Raw genomic sequence first — 23,117 nt, forward strand, 5'->3', positions numbered from 1 at the left:
GAAGAGACACTTCAAAATGTCACTTTAAAAAAATAAAATTTCAAACCAATTTTCCAGTAAAACAGCAAGGTTTTACAACCAAACAAACCTTATTACCTTGATTCTACAGCTTACAGACACAACCCTTATGTGGTCGTAAACTGCTGTGTGGCCACACTGCAGGGCTCAGAAGGGAAGGAGCACCATATGGCTTTTGGAGGGCAGATTTTGCTGGGATGGTTTTTGGATGCTATGCCTCATTTGAAGAGACCCTGTGGTACACCTAGAAAGGAAACCACCAAAAAGTTAACCCATTTTTGAAGCAACCCACAAGGCATTCATTGAGGAGTGTGGGGAGTGCATTGACCCCACAAGGGCTAATAGTATAATATGCACCCCATAACTTGTTATGCATTTTTTCCTGAATATAAAAACACCCCAAACTACTGTTTGGAGACATGGCAGTGTTAAGAAGGGAAGGAGTGACATTTGGATTTTCTAACATGGAATTTGCCATAACTTTTTTTTTTTGTTCTTGATTGAGCTGTGTGAGGGCTTGTTTTTTGCAGTAGAAGCTGTAGTTTTTTTTGTACCATGTTTGGGTACATATGACTTTTTTGAAAATTTTTTATACTATTTATTGGGAGGTGAGGTGGGCAAAAATTGCAATTCAGTGTTATTCATTTGTATTTATACGGGGTTCTCCATGCGGTATATATGATATACTAACTATGCTGTGGGTCGATATAGTTATGGCGATAACACATTTATATAGCTTTTTTAATATTTAACAAATTTTTCAGCATAAAATAATTTTTATCAAAAATAAGTTATATTTTGCATTGCCACATACTAACATCAATAACATTTTTTTTTTTCCGCCAACGTAGCTGTCTGAGGGATTGTTTTCTGCGGGACGGGTTGCAGTTTTTACATGCTATATGTATATACCATGTATATACAGTACACACGGTGACAGTTTAGTGCCATGACGAGTATATTCATCACGGAGCACTAAGTAGCAGTGCTCCATGACGAATATACCCGACATTTAGCGGCAAGGAGTTAAAAAGATAGTTTCATCTGCAGGATGTGCTGAGCAGATTGATATATAGTTTTATGGGAAATAATTCAGTATAACCTGCAGTTCATTCATTTAAAAAGTAACTAAACTTTTCTAAAACCTTATTTTAAAATGTTCTAAATAGCCTAAAAATCATATTTGTGATGTCCTTTCCTATTCAATAATACTGTTTTCCTAATCAAATAGGCACCCAAAGTCTTGTGAGCTATCACGCCTTAAAATCATTCTTCTAGTACAGCGCTGACATGTCAGTGCTGTTCTGGAATATGGATTTTACCGGGGGCCGTAGGGAAGGCCGCACAGGTTGGAGCACACATTGCTGCTCCTGCATGTGCTCCCCTCAAGCTTGGCTAAATTGTGGCACAGCAAATTGGTACCCTGTACCCTGTTCACATGTGCTATGCCAGTTTTAGCTGAGCGGAGCTCTATAGCATATGCTATTGAGAGCCTTGAGCTGAGTGGGCTCTGGCAGGAGCCCTCTCCGCTCAGCTAAATCCTGACATAGCACATCTGAACAGTGTACAGGGTACCAATGTGCTGTGCCAGAATTTAGCCAAGCATGAGGGAAGCACAGGCAGGAGCAGTGATGTGTGCTCTAGCCTGTGCTATTGACCGTAGCATCCAGGGCCGGCTCCAGGTTCATGTGGGCCCTTGGGCGATAAAGTCTCAGTGGCCCTCCTTACACAGTGATAACTCTCTGAGTACATATAATATAGTAGATATCACCTGTGTAACATAGATAACACAATAATGGCTGAGTACAGAAAATGTAGTAGTGTTACCTGCAGTCCTATGTAAAACCACAGATAACAATTGTGCTGATAATGTGTTAGTTTTACCTGCAGTCCTATGTAAAACCACAGATAACACTAGTGCTGATAATTTGGTAGTGTTACCTGCAGTCCTATGTAAAACCACAGATAACACACACACACACACACACACACACACAGGAACAGACACATACATATGGACAGACACTTATGCGATGGTGAGATTGTCAACCAACTTCTAACTAATGTGTGTGGCCACCTTTAGGGGACATTAAAAGGGAATTCCACCTTTAGTTATGCTCCAACCTTGTGCTACCTTCTAATATGACTCCCACTGATTCCCAGTACTGAGGGGACATGGACTGGGGTTTAAAAGGGAATTATCAACATGTACCAGAAGGTGGTCTAAACTGTAACCCATTAGGCACTGGCTGGAATTTGTCTAAGGCATTGCTTAGACTCCATACCACACACACACACAGGGATAGGGACAGACACACACACACACAGGGACAGACACACACACACACACACACACAGAGACAGAGACAGACACACACACACACACAGGGACACACACACACACAGGGACAGACACACACACAGGGACAGACACACACACACACACACACACACAGGGACAGACACACACACACAGGGACAGACACACACACACACACACACAGGGACAGACACACACACACACACAGGGACAAACACACACACAGGGACAGACACACACACACATCTAAGGCTACTTTCACATTAGCGTTCGGGGCTTCGCTTGTGAGTTCCGTTTGAAGGCTCTCACAAGCGGCCCCGAACGGATCCGTCTAGCCCTAATGCATTCTGAGTGGATGAGGATCCGCTCAGAATGCATCAGTCTGGCGGCGTTCAGCCTCCGCTCCGCTCAGCAGGCGGACACCTGAACGCTGCAAGCAGCGTTCGGGTGTCCGCCTGGCCGTGCGGAGGCAAACGGATCCGTCCAGACTTACAATGTAAGTCAATGGGGACGGATCCGTTTGAATTTGACACAATATGGCTCAATTTTCAAACGGATCCGTCCCCCATTGACTTTCAATGTAAAGTCTGGACGGATCCGTCTGAAGCTACTTTCACACTTTTTCTAAAATATAATGCAGCCGGATCCGTTCTGAACGGATCCCATAGTCTGCATTATATGAGCGGATCCGTCTGGGCAGACCCCAGACGATCTGCTCTAAACGCAAGTGTGAAAGTAGCCTAAGCCTCACCACATTCCAGCCTGGCTCTTTTCCTTACATGAACACAGCTCTCTGCTCCTCCTGCTCCTCCCTGAATGGTCACATGGGCAGATGACATCAGGAAGGTCCTTTAGCCTGGTAGGAAAGTCCATCTACCCTGTTCTGAGTCCTGGGGCCGCCTACCCCAGCAGTGCACATGGCAAAAATTGTCTGCATTGCTGGGGTAAGCTGCTCTAGAATTCAGAACAGGCAGTTTAATGAAGACCAGGACACAGCTGCAGGAGTGAGCGGGCACAGTGGGCCCCGGCACTTGGCTGGGTGACGTCGGCCAGGGGCGTAGTTATAGGGGGTGCAGATGTAGCAGTCGCTACCGGGCCCAGGAGCCTGAGGGGGCCCAAAGACCCTTGTGCTGCATAAGAAGACACACAAAGCCCTGAGGGAAGGGGGGCCCAAGCCTAACTCTTGCACCAGGGCCCATGAGCCTTTAGCTACGCCCCTGACGCCGGCCCTGGTGGCATCTAAAGGGTTAAATGGTCCAGATCAGCGATTCTGACAATCGTATGAGAGCTGAGCTCCTGCTCTTCGCTGTCCGGGAGACCCATGCAGTGTTTATTCTAGGCCGCCGTAAAAACAAAGCGTTCTAGGATAATCCTCATTAATAACCGCTGTAGAAACAATAGTACAGCATTCCAGTACTCTTTTTATTACAGTTACCCTGCAGTGTATTCTTTTTTATGACAAGTGTGGCTTATAAGCACACTATATGCCCAGCTTTAGAAATAAGATGCCATTGTCTCAGACCACTCTTATTTATTAAAATCATAGGAGGAAGATCAGTTCAGCACAGATGATGAATCCTCTGGAGACTCTAGTAGGTCTAGTAATTGTGAAATTGGATTTAGAACTTGCAACATACAAAATGAAGAGGAAAAAAACAACAAAGGTTTGGATTTAATAATTAGATAACTGCTACAGTGCTGCTTGAAACCTTCAGAATTTTCTATATTTCTGTTTAAATTTGACTTAAAACTACATCAGATTTTTACACAAGTTCTAAAAGTAGATAAATATAAACGAATCAAATGAATGCGTCAAACACATTAGACTTTTATTTATTGAGGAAAATGATTCAATATCGCGTCTGTAAGTGGCAAAAGTATGTGAACCTTTAAGATTAGCAGATAATTTGAAGGTGAAATTAGAGTCAGGTCTTTTCAAACAATGTAAAGACAATTAGTTGTGAGTGGGCAACCTGTTTTATAAAAAAAAAAAAAAAAACAGGGATCTATCTGATCTTTACAACCCATGTTTGTGGAAGCACATCATGGCATGAACAAAGGAGATTTCTGAGAATCTCGGAAGAAAATTTTTCGATGCTCATCAGGCTGGAAAAGGTTACAAAACCATCTTTAAAGAGTTTGGACTCCACTAATCCTCAGTCAAACAGATTATGTAAAAATGTGAAGTCCAGAGTCCTGTAAAGGGGGAATACCAGAGAACCTCCAGGATAACGCCCTTAGGTTTATCCCAAAGTCAAACTGGTTGGTTAGCACAGTGGGTCCACACCCACAGCCCGTTATACCCTCCCCATGAGTGGTTGACCAACAAACAGTACTCCAGCAGCAAGGTGTGTAATAGTCAGCAAGGTCACAAAGGAAACTAAGGTAACCTCCAAGTACCATAATTAAAGGCCTTTCTCACATTATTTAGTGTTGATGGTAATGACTCCACTATAAGGAGGATACTAAACAACAATGGTCTAAACAGCAGACTTTCAAGGAGAAAGCCTCCGCTATCCAAAAAGATCATCGCTGTCCTGCAGTTTGCTAAAAATCATCTGGACAAACCAGAAGGTTACTGAAACACTATTTTGTGGATGGATGAGACCAAAGTAGAATTTTTTGGTTTACATGGGGAGCACAATGTTTGGAGAAAGGAAAACACTACATTCCAGCCTAAAACATCACGCCATCTGTGAATATGGTGGTGGTAGTATCATGGTTTGGGCCCGTTTTGCTGCATTTGGACCAGGGCGGCTTGCTATCATTGATGGAACAATGAATTCTGAATTATACCAGGAAATTCTAAAGGAAAATGTCAGGACATCTGTCCGTGAGCTGATTTTCAAGGTCGTACGGCAAGGCAAAGATCCAAAGCACACAAGTCTTTCTACCAAAGAATAGTTAAAGAAGAATAAAGTTAAAGGGGGAAGATTTTTCAGGTGTAAGGAAAATGGCAACCAATTAGATTGATCCTTTAGTTTTCCAAAAATGAAAGGTGGAATCTGATTGGTTGCTATGGGCAACTAAACCAGTTTTCCTCCAAAGTTTTGGAATAACAAAGGCAAAGTACAGACCTTAATCCAATAGAAATGTTGTGGAAGAGCTGAAGAGAGAAGTAAATGAGATAAAACAGCAACATAACAGAATTGAGGTTCTGTATAGAGGAATGGGCTAAAATCCCTAAAAGCCGATGTACAGAACTAATCGGTAGTTACTGGAAACTTTTAGTTGCCGTTATTGCTGCACAAGGGGGTCACACCAGATACTGAAAGCAAAGGTTCATTTATTTTTGCCACTCAGTCATGTGATATTGGATCATTTTCCACTTTTGCATCCCTGACTCTCCATTACCCCCTTCTGATTCTTTTTCTTCTTTCAAATTAATTACCGCCCTGTTTCTGGACCAAGGTAAGCATTACCAGTGTCAACCTTCAGGTCTCCCAGACACCCACCATAATAGTATAGACTTTTTGATGGTGTATGAGATGTCAAGATGATCTCAGTCACCTCAACATTTATGTAGAACATGGCTGGAAGAGAGTTGTTTTTCATACATTGTTTGTCCAGATAATTCCATATATTGATTAGTATATGTAGATAGACAAAATCTGTGAAACCCTGGGCAAAACCCGAAAATACAGCTATAGCCTGAAAAGAAATCCGATTGGAGGATCCATGAGTCTCTTCAGTTAGGCCACTCTTGCAACTAGGTTGAACTGTCAGATCCTGGTGGTTGTCATGAACAGACTAAGAACCTGTAGTGTGCAGGAGCGTTGTTAGGTTAAAACATTCGGGGCCTGGGCCCCTGATGTTTTGTCCCAGGCCCTGAATGTCCTGCCTGCCAGCTAGATACAACTGTATTGCTGTCCTCAGGACGGCAATACAATTGAATCTAATACACTGTAAGATCTGAAGGCTCTGTGGTGACATCACAGGTCATGTGACCAGCAAAACAGACAGTGGTTGGGAAGGACCTGCAATGATGTCACCATCATGTGACCAGTGCAGGAGAGGATGGCAGTGAAGAGGAGAAGTTCTGGGAGAAGCTGTGGTAAGGTCTGCTACATGAGGAGAGGTGAGTAAAGGGAGAGTCAGAGCAATGCTGGGAGTTGTGGTTATTTAACTGGGACTGTATGTTAGGGCTGAAGGGAGGGATTGTCATGGAACCATGAACCAGACGTACAACAAGAGATAAGTGGAAATAAGAAGGCTTTATTGAAATCAAGCTGTAAGCAAAAGTCCAAACGGATGGCTAAACCGAAGCAGGGTCTTGCGTAGCCAGAGGTCAGGAACCAGAAGGGTAGTCAGACGAAGCCTGGATCAGGAACCAGCAGGGTAGTCAGACGAAGCCAGGATCAGGAACCAGCGGGGTAGTCAGACGAGGCCAGGATCAGGAACCAGAAGCAGCAGCAGTCTTAGAAGCATGTGAACACAGGAGGACCAAGCAGGGAACTGAAGCCACAGACCTCCTATATATATGAGCTAGGCATCCAGCTCCTCCCAGTGGGAAGGAGAAGCCGCAGGGTGGGAGGCTACAAGAAACCCAGAAACCAAGATGGCCGCCAGCACATGTCAAACGAAGGAGGACGGCAAGAAGGTAAGACCATGACAGTACCTCCCCCTCAAGGGCCCCTCCTCCGCGGAGTAAGGAACGGTTTCTGAGGGAAGCGTGTGTGGAAGGCTCGGAGCAAAGCAGGAGCATGGACATCTGCGGAGGGAACCCAGGAACGCTCCTCTGGACCATAACCACGCCAATGGACCAAAAACTGCAACCGACCGCGGACCAGGCGTGAGTCCAGGATATTGCTCACCTCATACTCCTCACGATTGCCCACTTGGACCGGACGAGTCCGAGGAACCGAGGAAGTGAAACGATTACACACCAATGGCTTCAACAGGGAGACATGAAACACATTGGAGATCCGCATGCCAGGAGGAAGCGCAAGGGCATAGGCTACCGGGTTTACCCTGCGAAGCACTCGGAAGGGACCAACAAAGCGAGGCGCCAACTTGGGAGTGGGCACTCGAAGGTTGAGGTTGCGGGTGGACAACCATACACGGTCTCCGACCTGGTAGGAAGGAGCGGGCGCTCGTCTGCGATCAGCCTGGAGTCTCTGGCGCTGCACAGAGACCTCAAGGGACCTCTGGATCTGTACCCAAGAAGCACGTAGGACGGAAAGGTGATCCTCCACAGCCGGAATATCCTGGGGAGAGAATACCTCCGGTAACACGGCAGGTTGGAACCCATAATTGGCCATGAAGGGAGACGTCCCAGAGGAAGAGTTCACCGCCGTGTTCCTGGCAAACTCAGCCCAAGGCAGGAGGTCAACCCAATTGTCTTGGTGATCGGAGACATAGCAACGAAGGAATTGTTCCAAGGCCTGATTGGATCGTTCTGCGGCCCCATTGGACTGAGGGTGGTAGGCCGAGGAGAAAGAGAGATGAATCCCCAACTGGGAACAAAAGGCGCGCCAGAACCTGGACACAAACTGACTCCCCCGATCCGACACAATCTCCTTGGGCAAACCGTGCAACCGGAAGACCTCCCTGGCGAAAATCGTGGCCAACTCTTGTGCAGAGGGTAACTTCTTGAGAGGAACACAGTGGCACATTTTGGAAAACCGATCCACAATCATGAGAATGACCGTATGGCCTCGGGATGCAGGGAGGTCCACAATGAAATCCATCCCCAGGTGTGACCATGGGCGCTCCGCGGTGGCTATGGGTTGCAAAAGGCCCAACGGAAGGTGCCGAGGGGACTTACTCTGGGCACAAACGGAGCATGCCGCTACATATGCGGCGATGTCGGAACGTAGAGAAGGCCACCAGAACAGACGTGAAACAGCCCAGGACAGCTGATTCTTTCCAGGATGCCCCGCGGCCTTGGAGTTATGGTAGGTTCGCAAAAACAACCGAGTGCGCAACTCCTCAGGCACAAAACATCTGCCGTTGGGTCTCCCAGAGGGAGCACCAGATTGAGCCGCCAAAATCTGCTCACCCAGGGGAGAGGTCAGGCTGGTGCGAATGGCGGCCAGGATCTGATTCAGAAGTATGACCGAAGTCGGAATCGACTCCTCCCCGGACAGCTCGGAGTACTGCCGTGATAAGGCATCCGCTCTGATGTTCTTGGAACCGGGTAGGTAGGAGACCACGTATTTAAAACGTGACAAGAACAGAGCCCATCTGGCCTGACGTGGTGTCAATCTCTTGGCCTCAGAAAGGTAGGTCAGATTCTTGTGGTCCGTCAGGATGAGAACCGGAACCACCGAACCCTCGAGCAAGTGCCTCCATTCTTTAAGGGCCTGCACGATGGCCAATAACTCCCTGTCACCAATCTGATAGTTGCACTCCGCGGAAGACAGTTTCCGGGAGTAAAACCCACAAGGAAGCAGAGGACCCTCTGGTGTTCTACGCTGAGACAGAAGGGCGCCTACTCCCGTCTCAGACGCGTCCACCTCGAGGACAAAGGGCAACCCAGGGTTGGGATGCGACAGAATCGGAGCCGACACAAAGGCGGACTTTAGAGCCTCAAAAGCTCGGATGGCCTCGAGCGGCCAGACCTGGAAATTACTGCCCTTCCTGGTCAGATCCGTGAGAGGCTTGGCTAGCATAGAAAAGTCCCTGATGAACTTCCGATAATAATTGGCGAAGCCCAAAAAGCGCTGCAGGGCACGGAGACCACTGGGCTGGGGCCACTGTAAGACAGCCGAAACCTTCTCAGGATCCATGGAGAACCCCTCAGCGGAAATGATGTAACCTAAGAAGGTTACCTGGGATCGGTGAAATTCGCATTTCTCAAGCTTACCGAACAGCCTGTTCTCTCGTAACCGTTGCAACACTCGTCTGACATCCATAATGTGGGCCTCCATGGATTCAGAAAATACCAAGATGTCATCCAAATAGACCACCACACACTGCTGCAACAGGTCACGGAAAACATCGTTGATGAATTCCTGGAAGACTGCGGGCGCATTGCACAACCCAAAGGGCATAACCAAGGATTCATAATGACCGGTCCTGGTGTTAAACGCGGTCTTCCACTCATCGCCCGCCTTGATCCTTACCAGGTTATATGCCGCCCTCAGGTCGAGTTTGGTAAAGACCGTGGCCCCTTTGAGGCGATCGAACAACTCGGAAATCAAGGGTATCGGGTAAGCGTTCTTGATCGTGATGCGATTGAGACCCCTGTAATCGATGCAAGGCCTCAACTCACCGCCCTTCTTTTTCACAAAGAAAAATCCAGCCCCTTCCGGGGACGAGGATTTGCGAATGTGTCCGCGTGAAAGCGCCTCCCTCACGTACTCCTCCATGGCCTCATTCTCCGCTACCGACAGTGGATAGACTTTGCCACGAGGAGGAACGGCACCAGATTGTAACTCTATGGCACAATCGTATGGGCGGTGCGGAGGTAGGGCAACCGCGCGCACCTTATCGAATACATCCCGGTACTCTTCGTATTCAGGAGGCAACAGAGAGTCCGAGGAAGTACACAGCAACTTGACAGGCCCATGGATGCAACTAGCCCCACACTGCGGTGACCACGAGAGGATCTCGGCCGATCTCCAATCGAAAGTCGGATTATGCTTCTGGAGCCAGGGGTACCCCAAGACCACCGAGTAGTGTGGAGACGAAATAACCTGGAGACAGACCGACTCTCTGTGAACGGCACCAATGGCTATCCCCACTGGAAGGGTCTCATGAGTCACGTGTGGCGGCAGAAGGGGTCTGCCGTCTATCGCCTCAAGAGCCAGTGGGGAACCTCGAGGCTGCAGAGGAATGGAATTGGCGGCAGCGAACACACTATCAATGAACAAACCACCAGCACCAGAGTCCACCAACGCCTGGGTCGTCACCGAGCCCCCGACCCAGGAGAGGACAACAGTGATCAGTGGTTTGTCAACACGGGAAACCGGGGACGAGGAGACTCCACCCAAGATCTGCCCCCGACAGGATCTCAGGTGCGAGCGTTTCCCGGACGGTTCGGACATGCCAACCGAAAATGCCCACCGAGACCACAGTACATGCATCGGCCCTCGCGTCTCCGGAGTACCCTCTCCCCCTCGGACAGGCGAGCAAACCCCAGCTGCATGGGTTCACCCCCAGACAAGTCATCCCCAGGAGGCGTGGGAGGAGAGGGAGGCACGGGTGGGACAGCAAACGTAGGCGCCAATCTGTTAGAAGACCTCCGCAGGCTCTCCTTAAAGGAAGGTCTCTCCCTGAGTCTGGTGTCAATCAAAATCAGGAAAGAAATAAGAGACTCGAGCTCCACTGGTAGGTCCTTAGCTGCAACCTCATCCTTCAAGGCATCCGAGAGACCATGAGAGAAAGCAGCGACCAGAGCCTCATTATTCCAGCCCACCTCTGCTGCCAGGGTACGAAACTCAATGGCGTATTCAGCTACGGATCGTGAACCCTGTTTGATGGACATAAGGAGCTTCGCAGCAGAGGCAGCACGGGCCGGCACATCGAATACCTTCCGAAGAGAAGCAACAAAACCGGAAAACTCGGCAACCACCGGATTGTTGTTCTCCCATAAAGGGCTGGCCCAGGCCAAGGCCTTGTCCGAGAGCAGCGAGATCAAGAAGCCCACCTTTGATCTCTCAGTAGGAAAGGCATGTGGCAGCAACTCGAAATAAATGCCCACCTGGTTAAGGAAACCTCGGCACTGAGTTGGCTCTCCCCCAAAGCGCTGTGGAAGGGGGGCAGAACCGGTCATACCCCGAGACACCGCAGGCGCAGCAACAGGTGTCAGGGTAGACTCTGGCGCAACAACCGGAGCGGCAGTAGGAGCGGGCCCAGGAGCGACAACCGACCCATCGGCAACAGAAGCGAAATGAGCCGTGCGTTCAAGCAGGGTTTGCAACGCCACAGCGAACCGACCCAACAGGTGATCCTGCTGATCAAGTCTGGCAACCAGCGTAGGTAGCGAGGATGGCCCTGTACCGTCAGAATACATGGCTTGGTCCTAATGTCATGGAACCATGAACCAGACGTACAACAAGAGATAAGTGGAAATAAGGCTTTATTGAAATCAAGCTGTAAGCAAAAGTCCAAACGGATGGCTAAACCGAAGCAGGGTCTTGCGTAGCCAGAGGTCAGGAACCAGAAGGGTAGTCAGACGAAGCCTGGATCAGGAACCAGCAGGGTAGTCAGACGAAGCCAGGATCAGGAACCAGCGGGGTAGTCAGACGAGGCCAGGATCAGGAACCAGAAGCAGCAGCAGTCTTAGAAGCATGTGAACACAGGAGGACCAAGCAGGGAACTGAAGCCACAGATCTCCTATATATATGAGCTAGGCATCCAGCTCCTCCCAGTGGGAAGGAGAAGCCGCAGGGTGGGAGGCTACAAGAAACCCAGAAACCAAGATGGCCGCCAGCACATGTCAAACGAAGGAGGACGGCAAGAAGGTAAGACCATGACAGGGATGTTATTTACATGGGACCAGGGCCGTCTTTAATATTGATTGGACCCTGGGCAAAAATTTACTTGGGCCCCCTGGATCCCGCCTTCCCACACCTTAGCAGGCAATCACACCCTCCACCACAACACACACACACAAAAAAAAACCACACATCTGGTAGAGTACAGTGAATGAATGTAAATACTTCCAGTTCTGAAGACTCCAGCGGCTCAGGATCAGTGCTCTGGGCAGCTGGGCTCAGGCTGGAAGTGGGCCCCGCTCTGCAGGAAGGAGACCAGGGCTCGGCTCACCCTAGTGTTACAGTGCACTCCAGCACCCCACAGTATGCAGTATAGCACCCTATAGTATACAGCAACCCACAGTATGCAGTATAGCACCCTATAGTATACAGCACCCCACACTATACAGTACCCCACAGTATATAGTAGAGCAGTATAGCAGCCCACAGTATACAGCACCCCACAGTATACAGTAGAGCAGTATAGCACCTCACCGTATACAGCACCCCAAACTATACACGATACAGCACCCCACACTATACAGCCCCCACACTATACAGTACAGCAGTAAAGCACTCCACAATATACAGCACCCACAGTATACAGCCCCCCACAGTATACAGTACAGCAGTATAGCATTCCACAATATACAGCACCCACAGTATACAGTATACAGCCCCCCCACAGTATACAGTACAGCAGTATAGCACTCCACTATATACAGCACCCACAGTATACAGCCTCCCACAGTATACAGTACAGCAGTATAGCACTACACAATATACGGGAGGTGGCTAGCAGGGCTCAAGAGGCAGCTGCCTTCGGCCCCCCTAGGAGCAACTGGGCCCAGGGCAGCTGCCCCTTTTGCCCCTTGTTAAAGACGGGCCTGCATGGGACTGTATGTTGGAGGGGGCTGTGGGAGGGAGTAATGTTATTTACATGGGACTGTATGTTGAAGGTGGCTGGTTTGGGGAATTATATTATTTACATGGGACTGAATGTTGAGGGGATGATGTTTACATGAGATTGCATTAGGGCTGAAACGATTACTCGATTTAATCAAGTAATTCGACACAAAAAAATTCTCAATGCAAATTTTTTGCATCGAGGATTCATGTGGCCACGAAGCGTGAGTGAAGCGCTTGCTATTACTTATTACTCCGTAGTCACCCGCCGGCCCGCACCGTGCTGCACTTTCTTCCTGACACATCGTCAGGTCATAGTGCGCGCTTGCGTGCACTATGACCCGACGCTGTGTGACATCAGGACGTCAGTGCAGCGCGCAAAGAAGAAGATGGAGGAGCTGTGGAGCGGTGCCCCTACAGGAAAGGTAAGCACTGTCGCTGGGGACATGGCTAGGAGGGGGAGATGGTGGCACTGGGGGGCAGTTGGTGGCGCAAGCTGGTGGCACTGGGGGGAAGTTGGTGGAACTGTAGGGCAGTTGCGGGCGCAAGCTGGTGGCACTGGGGGGCAGTTGGTGGCACTGGGGGGGCAAGTTGGTGGCACCTGGGAGCAAGCAGGTGGCAGTTGACACTAGGGGGCAAGCTGGTGGCACTGGGGGGGCAAGCAGATGGCACTGGGGGGGGCAGCTGATGGCGCTGATATGGCAGCTGATGGCACTGGGGTGGCAGCTGGCACTGGGGTGGCAGCTGGTAGTACTGAAGGGGCAGCTGGTGGCACTAGGGTGGCAGCTAATGGCACTGGGGTGGCAGCTGGTGGCACTGGGGGAACGAAGCTCATGGCACTGGGGGGAACTGATGCACTTGGGCTGATCGCACAGGGGGGAACGAAGGGTGTTGGGGACTGATGGGAGGGGGTCTGATGACTTTTTATAAAGGAAAACAATTCATTTTTTCTTATTAGATTACGCAATTAATCGTAAAAAATAATCAATAGAATACTCGATTTCTAAAATAATCGTTTACAGCAGCCCTAGATTGCATGTTGGAGGCGGCTGGGGAGGAGGTGATGTTATTTACATGGGACTGTAGTTTTGAGGGGGTTGGAGAGATGGTGTGATGTTATTTACATGGGACTCTATGGTGGAGGGAGGGAAATAGTGTTATATACATGGTACTGTATGTTGGAGGGGCTGAAGGGAGGGGAGTGATGTTATTTACATAGGACTGTATTTTGGAGGGGGCAGAAGAGATGGTGTGATGTTATTTACATGGGACTGTATGGTGGAGGGAGGAATCTAACTACAGGGGTCATTGCAAATCCAGGGGACATTATAAGTGTTCTTATTACTACTGGGGGCTCTATAGGGGGACATACAGATCCGCCTTATTTCTACTAAGAGCACTATGGGGGCCTTATTACTACTGAGGGGTCTATAGAGAGCTTTATTACCACTGGGGGAACAATAGGAGGCCTTATTTCTACTGGGGGCTCTGTAAGGGTATTATTAATACTAGAGGGCTCTTCTACTAATAGAGGCACTGTTGGGGAGCATTATCATGGTTGTAGGCACTGTAGGGGGCGGTATTACTAATGGGGGCACTGTTGGGGAGCATTATCACTGTTAGGGACACTGTAGGGGGCAGTATTACTAATGAGGGCATTCTAGAAGGGAAATACTATTGGTGGGACTATGAGGAGCACTATTACACTAGGGAGCTCTCATTTTCCTTCAGGATAGTATTTGGGGGTATTGGGGATAGCACTGTGGGGACTCCAGGTTGGTGGAAGATGATAGAAATGTGAGGAAGCTAAGACATCTCTGCAGAGATGAGGCACGGCTGAAAGAAGTTGACCGGACAAAATGGAGAAGATGATGACAGAGAAGATCTACATCAGAGGAGACGTCACCTGGGAGGCCCTGGATGTGAGAAGTATGTGCTGCTGTATAGCAAGTACAGCAAAATGCGGTGTGTGGGGGGGACTTAGAGAACTGGCCATATTAATTGGGGCTTGGGCCCCGGATCTTTTGAGACCCTAGCAATGCCCCTGGTAGTGTGCAATTCCTTATTCTGCTTCCCCTGTAGGTAATGACTTCTGCTTGGGAACTGTATGTGCAATCAGGCTACATAAATGGCCGGTCAGAGCAGGCATCTGGATCCACCTCATAAGGAACCACAAAGATGATACCTTGAGGCTAGAGTGAAGTCCTCAAATCCAGGCAGTAGCTACATCAACAGCTTTTACCTGTAGTCTCAATGGTTGTTAAGAAAACTATTGCAGATAAAAATATAGATGTTACAAAAGAATTGTAATAACCCAACTAATGTCCTACTTTTCTACAGTTGCAGATAAAAACTCTTCATCCAATGACCTCCAGGACGCCTCCATTGTTAGTGCTAATAGAAATAAGGTGAATTTTATCTTTTTTTAAAGTTAAAATAATAGCCAGTTTCATTTCATTGTGCATAGGAAATAAACCTATGACGCATTGTTCAGAGGCGGGGAGGGGAAGGCACAGCAAGCAGCATCGGACTCATTTCTCTCCAAAAGTACTGACTGCCATCACATGAGTGGCAGACCACTGAAATCAGCGGGTCCAGGACTACACTATGCTGCCCTCAGCGAGGACCACATACAGGAGCTGACAGGTTCTCTATCCCGCTGAACTAAAATAAAAAGCTTCTGTGTCTTTATTCAACAGTCTAATGAATTCACCGGAGACTCTTATGACAAGGAAAGTGAGTCTAAGGAATGTCATCAACCAGATGGCATTCGTGCACTACGGCGAAGGAAAAAATGTAAGTATTTTCTTGCTTGGTGGCTTATTGTGTCCCTGTATGAGCAAGAAATCTAAAGATCTTCTCCAGTCAAAAAGCATGAACTATAGAGAAGCATTTTTTAAAAGAGATAATTGCTGTTGGGGTATTTGCGCACAGTGGATTTTCTATGCATATTTTGGTTGCCTATTCTGCATAAAAATCTGTAGAAAAACTCTGTGTATAATACAATTATTGGTCTGTAAAGGACCTTTAGAGCTGTTTGGGCACCACTTGTGTTCTCCTGAGGTCAGGCAGATGGGGAATAGCACCACTGCTTGGTTCCTGCCTAAAGTGGCCTGTAATGTACAGAACACAGATATTATAGCAATTGTCAGTATAGTACTGCTGGAGAACCATATTAAAGGGGTTATCCCATGATTAATGTAAAAAATGAAAATCTGATATCATATAGTACATGACAGTCTCTTTCTAACACATGTAGAACCAGCCCTGCACCTCACATAGATCCAGAAACCTCCCCATGCATTGCCCTAATTGCACCGCTAGATTTATTTCAAGCTGGCATCTTAGGGGGGGGGGGGGGTCCTTTCTACTGCAGCTGGTGGTAGTTGAAGGATAGAACTGAGCATGTGCTTCCATTTCAGTGAGCAGGACAGAGAAATTAGAACAAGAGCAAATAGTAGGTGGCGCGATACAGATAGATTTCAGTGAATAACTCAGTGGTTATGCTAAATTTTTTATTACATGCAATTACAAAAATATTCAGATCCAGGTGCTTGTTTGAAAATGAAAACCTTTGAAAAACTGCCCGTGACCTTTCACTATGTCTCTTTCACTGTATTAACTTCTTATATTTTTTTACAGATAAAAAAGGTTCTCCTAATGAGCCAGAGGACCTGCCGAGCACCAGTGTAGCAAGAGATGAGGTAGGTTAGGATGTATGGTCAATTTTGCCCCATTTGTAGGGGTGCTGTCAAGCAGGGCCATCCTCTTTTCTAATCGGGGGAATCGGCAGATTTTTTGTAGATCCGGCACATATTTGCCAAATGGTTCCATAATCAGTTTTCGTAATTCTTTAACAGCATTTACCAAGTGGAAATACAGATATGAGAACAGAATTTCCCAACGTTGGACAGCAACCACCCAAAATGATGGATTCTGACAGCTTGATTTCACAAAAGACGGCTCAGAAAGGCCTAGATTTGACTGGCCAGAACATTGCACAGACCACAGAACAACAGAAGCAGAAACTGCAGGAGACTCTGCTTGAAGTCCTGTATCAATTAATTGATGAGGTTTTGGCAGGTACATGGCATTGAAATTGTCCTTACATATTTTACATACAGGACATGCAGAGGCAAATTTCAGCATGCAAAGGTTTTCCAACAGAAATAATATAATGCACCCTTTATACAGAGCGCACTCGGCTTAGAATGTGCCTCATGGCATATGCCTAAAACATCAAGGGACACACATATTTCAAGTTTTTTTTCTCAGGACTTTCTTATTGATGGTCCTTCCTTAAAGGGAACCTGTCATTAACTTTATCCTGACCTCACTGAGGGCAGCATAACATAGTGACAGAAATGCTGATTTCAGAGGTGTGTCACTTATGAGCTAAAAGTAAATGGTTGCCGAGAACCAGCATCATAATCATTGCAAAAGAGTCAAATCTACCTGAGAAGAGTCCTGGTTATTCATAATCTCCTGCTCTCAACCATCTGCTGATGATTGGCAGTTCTCCCCTAGAGAGAAAGGGAGGAAACTAGGTAGAAGCCGGTCAGTCATCAGCAGGTGGGCAGGAGAGCAGGAATTCATGGATAACCATGACTCTTCTCAGGGGCCATGACTCTTTTCCAGGCCGTCTCTAATGATTGTGATGTTTGGTTCTCGGCAACCACTTACTTTTAACTTATAAATGACAGACCGCTGAAATCAACTCACCCGTCCCTACTTTATTCTGCCGTTAGTATGGACAGCATAAAGTTGATGACAGGTTCCCTTAAAAGGGTTTTCGGGATTTTGATATTGATTGCCTATCTTGTCGCCATGTATCATAGCTTATTGCTACATGTAAATGCAGCTTTCACCACATGTAACAAACGGGTAGTTATCTGAAACAAACTGTTTATTCTTGATAATTGCCTGCTGTTTTGGCCAGTATAAAGGGGCCTTTAATCTGCTCATGAGAAGCAGATACTTGCTAACACTGGTGCACCATGTGAGCAGTACGTCTCCTCTGTGGTGCATGCACCAGATATGACACCCTGCTGATGATCTGGTATATGCTAAAAATGCTGACAAGTCTGTCCAAGTAGTAAAAGGGCAAAAAATGTTCATAAATGAATCTCATCACAAATCTGGGGCTCCATCCATCTTTCCAGACATATGTTGGAAAAAGTGCCACAGAGGCTGTGCAAATATGGCATCTGACTAAGATGCCATATATGTCCGGGAATCTAACTGGTCACACTGTTAACATTTCTACAATTTATACTTGTGTTGCTGGTGGAATTTCATAGAGTATGCCATTATTAATAACCCTGATACATAATTATTACATATTTCAGGTGGAAGTTCAAGAGTTTGTTTCCTGCACAGGATGGGGTAAGCAAATTCTTCATTGTCTATGGGACCATCAGTGCATCTACACACTTTTCAGTGGAAAAAATACAAGAAGGACCATCAGCATCTTCCTTTCCAAATACACAGTACTGTCAACTGTGAAATACAGATCAATCCGATCTATGCTGTGAGTCGGACACCTCCTAAATCCGTTTCAAAGTATGCATACCTCCATGTAGGGTAGGTGTTCAGAAAATCCAGTCCTTTAGTCGTCAGAAATATTTTTCCTTTTTTATGCAAATATTTTCAGTCCCCCGTGCTTCCCCTGCGTCATTGCTAACGGCTCTAAAACCTAAGGGACTGTTGGTGAAATAAGAGGCGGAACTGGGGGGCATTATGGCGGTGCTTCCACAGTACACCCAAGACCTTATTGGTATAACAATAAAAAGAAGCATTTCTCAGGATTAGAGGACCAGGTTTTTACAAGAAATATATGGTTATATTTCAGGGCATATCACATAGGACAATTACCTAAAACTTAACTTTTAATAAATACACACATAAAAAGGCTACATAAGGAGCAGTCATCTCGCTTTGTGGAGTCCTCTCATCCCTGTTATTGGACACATGGTTGGTCCAATGGGGTTCTCCATATCAACTCTCTTTCTGTGAGTATCCTATATGTACTTAGTCCCCTGATGAATGCGATGGGACCTGGGACTACGTTATCTTTATATACAAAATAGGGTATTAAAGGACACAATAGGATTAGGTACGGGGACAGAGTGTACTTACCATTTAGGAACATCTCTCGACTGAGACAGAATAAAGGAAAGCCTAGGGACCATTTCCTTTAGACACATTTTTTTCCCATGGTCTCAGCCATTTTTCATCCTTGGTCATTGACACCTAATTCATAGGTGCCTTATGTATGTGTGTGTGTGTGTGTGTGTGTGTGTGTATATATATATATATATATATATATATATATATATACACACATAGCAATTTAATTACAGTTTTGCACTCTGGGATTTATCGCGTCTCTTTATGGAGGCTTTTTATGTGTGTATTTATTAAAAGTTAAGTTTTAGTTAATTATCCTCTGTGATATGAATTGATAGCATTACCTAGTAGATTACCATTGCGCTCAGTGATTTCAGGGCATCTACCCTACATCGTGTTATGCTTACATTGAAACAATTCTGGAGGTTACAGACTCCCTTCAAAGGGGTATTCCAGTAATAAAGAGTTATCCCTTGTACACTAGAGGATAACTGTTAGCTTGGTGTTGATTAGATCAGTCTAGGGTCCCCTGTTTGAATGGAGCAGTGGTCGAGCATGCTCAGTGCTTCCCCATTCAAACTCCAGATAGCTGAGAGATGCAGAGAGAGGAGTCCTGGAGCCCTCTGCATGATGTGTATACTCATGTGTTCTCCTGTGAGTTGCATGGGCAGTTTGCAGGTGCACGATTGGAACTCTGCATCCTTTTTACTACTAACTCTTTACTGTAGTTTATAGGTGTGGTCGAAGGTGACAGTCTCCTTAAACTGTAATTCCTGTCCAGTAATCTGCATATATCTACAGGTCCTTCTCAAAAAATTAGCATATTGTGATAAAGTTCATTATTTTCTGTAATGTACTGATAAACATTAGACTTTCATATATTTTAGATTCATTACACACCAACTGAAGTAGTTCAAGCCTTTTATTGTTTTAATATTGATGATTTTGGCATATAGCTCATGAAAACCCAAATTTCCTATCTCAAAAAATTTGCATATTTCATCCGACCAATAAAAGAAAAGTGTTTTTAATACAAAAAAGTCAACCTTCAAATAATTATGTTCAGTTATGCACTCAATACTTGGTCAGGAATCCTTTTGCAGAAATCACTGCTTCAATGCGGCGTGGCATGGAGGCAATCAGCCTGTGGCACTGCTGAGGTGTTATGGAGGCCCAGGATGCTTCGATAGCAGCCTTAAGCTCATCCAGAGTGTTGGGTCTTGCGTCTCTCAACTTTCTCTTCCCAATATCCCACAGATTCTCTATGGGGTTCAGGTCAGGAGAGTTGGCAGGCCAATTGAGCACAGTAATACCATGGTCAGTAAACCATTTACCAGTGGTTTTGGCACTGTGAGCAGGTGCCAGGTCGTGCTGAAAAATGAAATCTTCATCTCCATAAAGCTTTTCATCAGATGGAAGCATGAAGTGCTCCAAAATCTCCTGATAGCTAGCTGCATTGACCCTGCCCTTGATAAAACACAGTGGACCAACACCAGCAGCTGACATGGCACCCAAACCATCACTGACTGTGGGTACTTGACACTGGACTTCAGGCATTTTGGCATTTCCCTCTCCCCAGTCTTCCTCCAGACTCTGGCACCTTGATTTCCGAATGACATGCAACAGTCCAGTGCTGCTTCTCTGTAGCCCAGGTCAGGCGCTTCTGCCGCTGTTTCTGGTTCAAAAGTGGCTTGACCTGGGGAATGCGGCACCTGTAGCCCATTTCCTGCACACGCCTGTACACGGTGGCTCTGGATGTTTCTACTCCAGACTCAGTCCACTGCTTTCGCAGGTCCCCCAAGGTCTGGAATCGGTCCTTCTCCACAATCTTCCTCAGGGTCCGGTCACCTCTTCTCGTTGTGCAGCGTTTTCTGTCACACTTTTTCCTTCCCACAGACTTCCCACTGAGGTGCCTTGATACAGCACTCTGGGAACAGCCTATTCGTTCAGAAATTCCTTTCTTTGTCTTACCCTCTTGCTTGAGGGTGTCAATGATGGCCTTCTGGACAGCAGTCAGGTCGGCAGTCTTACCCATGATTGCGGTTTTGAGTAATGAACCAGGCTGGGAGTTTTTAAAAGCCTCAGGAATATTTTGCAGGTGTTTAGAGTTAATTAGTTGATTCAGATGATTAGGTTAATAGCTCGTTTAGAGAACCTTTTCATGATATTCTAATTTTTTTAGATAGGAATTTTGGGTTTTCATGAGTTGTATGCCAAAATCATCAATATTAAAACAATAAAAGGCTTGAACTACTTCAGTTGGTGTGTAATGAATCTAAAATATATGAAAGTCTAATGTTTATCAGTACATTACAGAAAATAATGAACTTTATCACAATATGCTAATTTTTTTAGAAGGACCTGTATAGTTAACTCAGTTCCTAACTACATTTTTACTAGTGTTGATTGTGAATATTTTAATCGCGAATTTTTATCGTGAATATCGGCACTTCGAGAATTCACGAACATCCAGAATATTGTGCTATATCTTCGTAATCACGAATATTCTAGATTATTTTTTTCATCAGTTCCCTCACTGCTTCTTGCTTGTGGCCCAATGACAAGGCTGCAATATCTTTGTCAGAGCTTAGCAACATCCCTAGCAGCCAATAGCAAAGTTGCCTACCCCTTACTATATAAGAAACTCCCCAGCCGCCATTTTCTGCAGTTTTTCTGCAGTTCTGAGAGAGAGAGAGAGAGAGCAGTGTCAATGCTATGCTCTGTGCTTTCATCTGGATCCTATTCCTTATCCAATTACATTAGATAGTTAGCTCATATATATAATACAGATAGTTAGTGGGAGATAGTCAGTGCAGGTTATATCCTGATATAGTGTAGCTGATAGGTACCAGTGCAGGGTGTTAGGTAGTGTGATAGGAATTACTGTACTGTGATAGCGAATATATTGGAGCACTGCATATAAAGCTATTGTTCTGCCATGCAGGCGAAATGAAATAAAAAACTGTGTCGTAATGTAAAATTACTTACAGTGATCAGGAGTTCTTCCTCACAGTCACACAAGTTGCTGCCAACCATTTTCTCCAGTCTCAGGAAACTTCTAGCAACTTGAAAAATGTAGCAAAAGTGACCCACGCCTGCATTGCACGCGCAATACACGCATTTTACATTGCAGATTTTCGCAATCAAGAAAATAATGACTGGAGATCATGAATTCTAGAATTTGCAAATTTATGGCGCATATTAGACCAAAAATTTGCAAAATATCGTGAAAATTTATATTGCCTATGCTGCTCATCACTAATATTTACCACTCCATAAATTACATTTCTTATCTTTTGAAGCTTTCTGAAGAATCTGAGTAAATCTATACTAAGCAGCATACCAAACATATATGCAGAGGAACAGATTATCTGGTACTTGGATCAAGTTGCTGAACTTCTAACTTCTGAAATACGCCCACTAGAGCTGACACCAGATGCTCTACAGTCTAAGGCACTAGATCTCCTAAAAAATAAAGTCCAAGGTACGTTGCATCAGGAATATGGGTTAAAGATTAACAACCCCCCCCAATTAACATACTTACATTTTCACCTTCAGTCAAGAGAAATTCTTCGTTATATGAATTCATGGAAAGATTGATCTAAATGGTTTTGTCAAGCTCTTGAGTGTCCTTTCTGCTTAGTTATGCAGCAACACGGGAAGGCATGTTGGGCATTTTGGTTCTCTGCCAGTTTCCCAAAAAGAGACTAATAATAACTAATAATATCATACCTTGACAGTAGAGGATAAGTCAAGGACTAATAATTACTTTTCTTTAATTTGGTGATGAGGAGCTTTATAATGAATCTTTGCTGATCCTAATAATTGACCTCTTGCAGGACTGCTGAATCCTTTTGTCAAGTTCTTTGTCAAGAAGGAGATTATGAAGAATTTGAAGACATCCCACCAGGCTCTGAAAGACCCATTGGCAAACAAAGAGACTATATATGTGAGTAACAGCACTAGAAACAGATGTAATGTGCATGGTTCATTTACAGCCCTGGCTCACAACTTTTTATAAACTTTGCTCTCAAATTGGCTCATTATATGGAATATATCTAAAACTCTACCACAGACCATGTTATATACTTAAATATCAGATAAAAGCATTTAATTCAGTAGCTCTGTTCACATAAACAACTATGACATGTTTAACTGTGAATAGGGTTCATCAAAAAAGGACCTGTCACTTCTTATGGCTCCTTTACACTGCTCCAAGGAGCAAACAATGAATAGAAAGGTAGTATTCCTCCCTGACAATCACCTGCTCGTCAGTGGAGGTAACCACTGCATTTACACGAAGCAAGTATGGTGAGGAGTGA

At 45.9% G+C, this 23,117-nt stretch overlaps 1 protein-coding gene across 1 annotated transcript in view; it reads left to right on the forward strand.

The window, feature by feature from the left end:
• The window catches only part of LOC122946300, a 95,979-nt gene that overhangs the window by 63,139 nt on the left and 9,723 nt on the right, over positions 1-23,117 (forward strand). Inside the window, exons 13-20 of the mRNA XM_044305818.1 lie at positions 3,885-4,002; positions 15,007-15,074; positions 15,366-15,462; positions 16,309-16,370; positions 16,527-16,749; positions 18,015-18,051; positions 22,098-22,279; positions 22,635-22,744. Coding sequence (XP_044161753.1) covers positions 3,885-4,002; positions 15,007-15,074; positions 15,366-15,462; positions 16,309-16,370; positions 16,527-16,749; positions 18,015-18,051; positions 22,098-22,279; positions 22,635-22,744 — 897 coding nt within the window. The remainder of the gene's footprint in view (positions 1-3,884; positions 4,003-15,006; positions 15,075-15,365; positions 15,463-16,308; positions 16,371-16,526; positions 16,750-18,014; positions 18,052-22,097; positions 22,280-22,634; positions 22,745-23,117) is intronic.

Source organism: Bufo gargarizans, chromosome 9, assembly GCF_014858855.1.
Source record: "Bufo gargarizans isolate SCDJY-AF-19 chromosome 9, ASM1485885v1, whole genome shotgun sequence".
NCBI classification, from domain to species: Eukaryota; Metazoa; Chordata; class Amphibia; order Anura; family Bufonidae; genus Bufo; species Bufo gargarizans.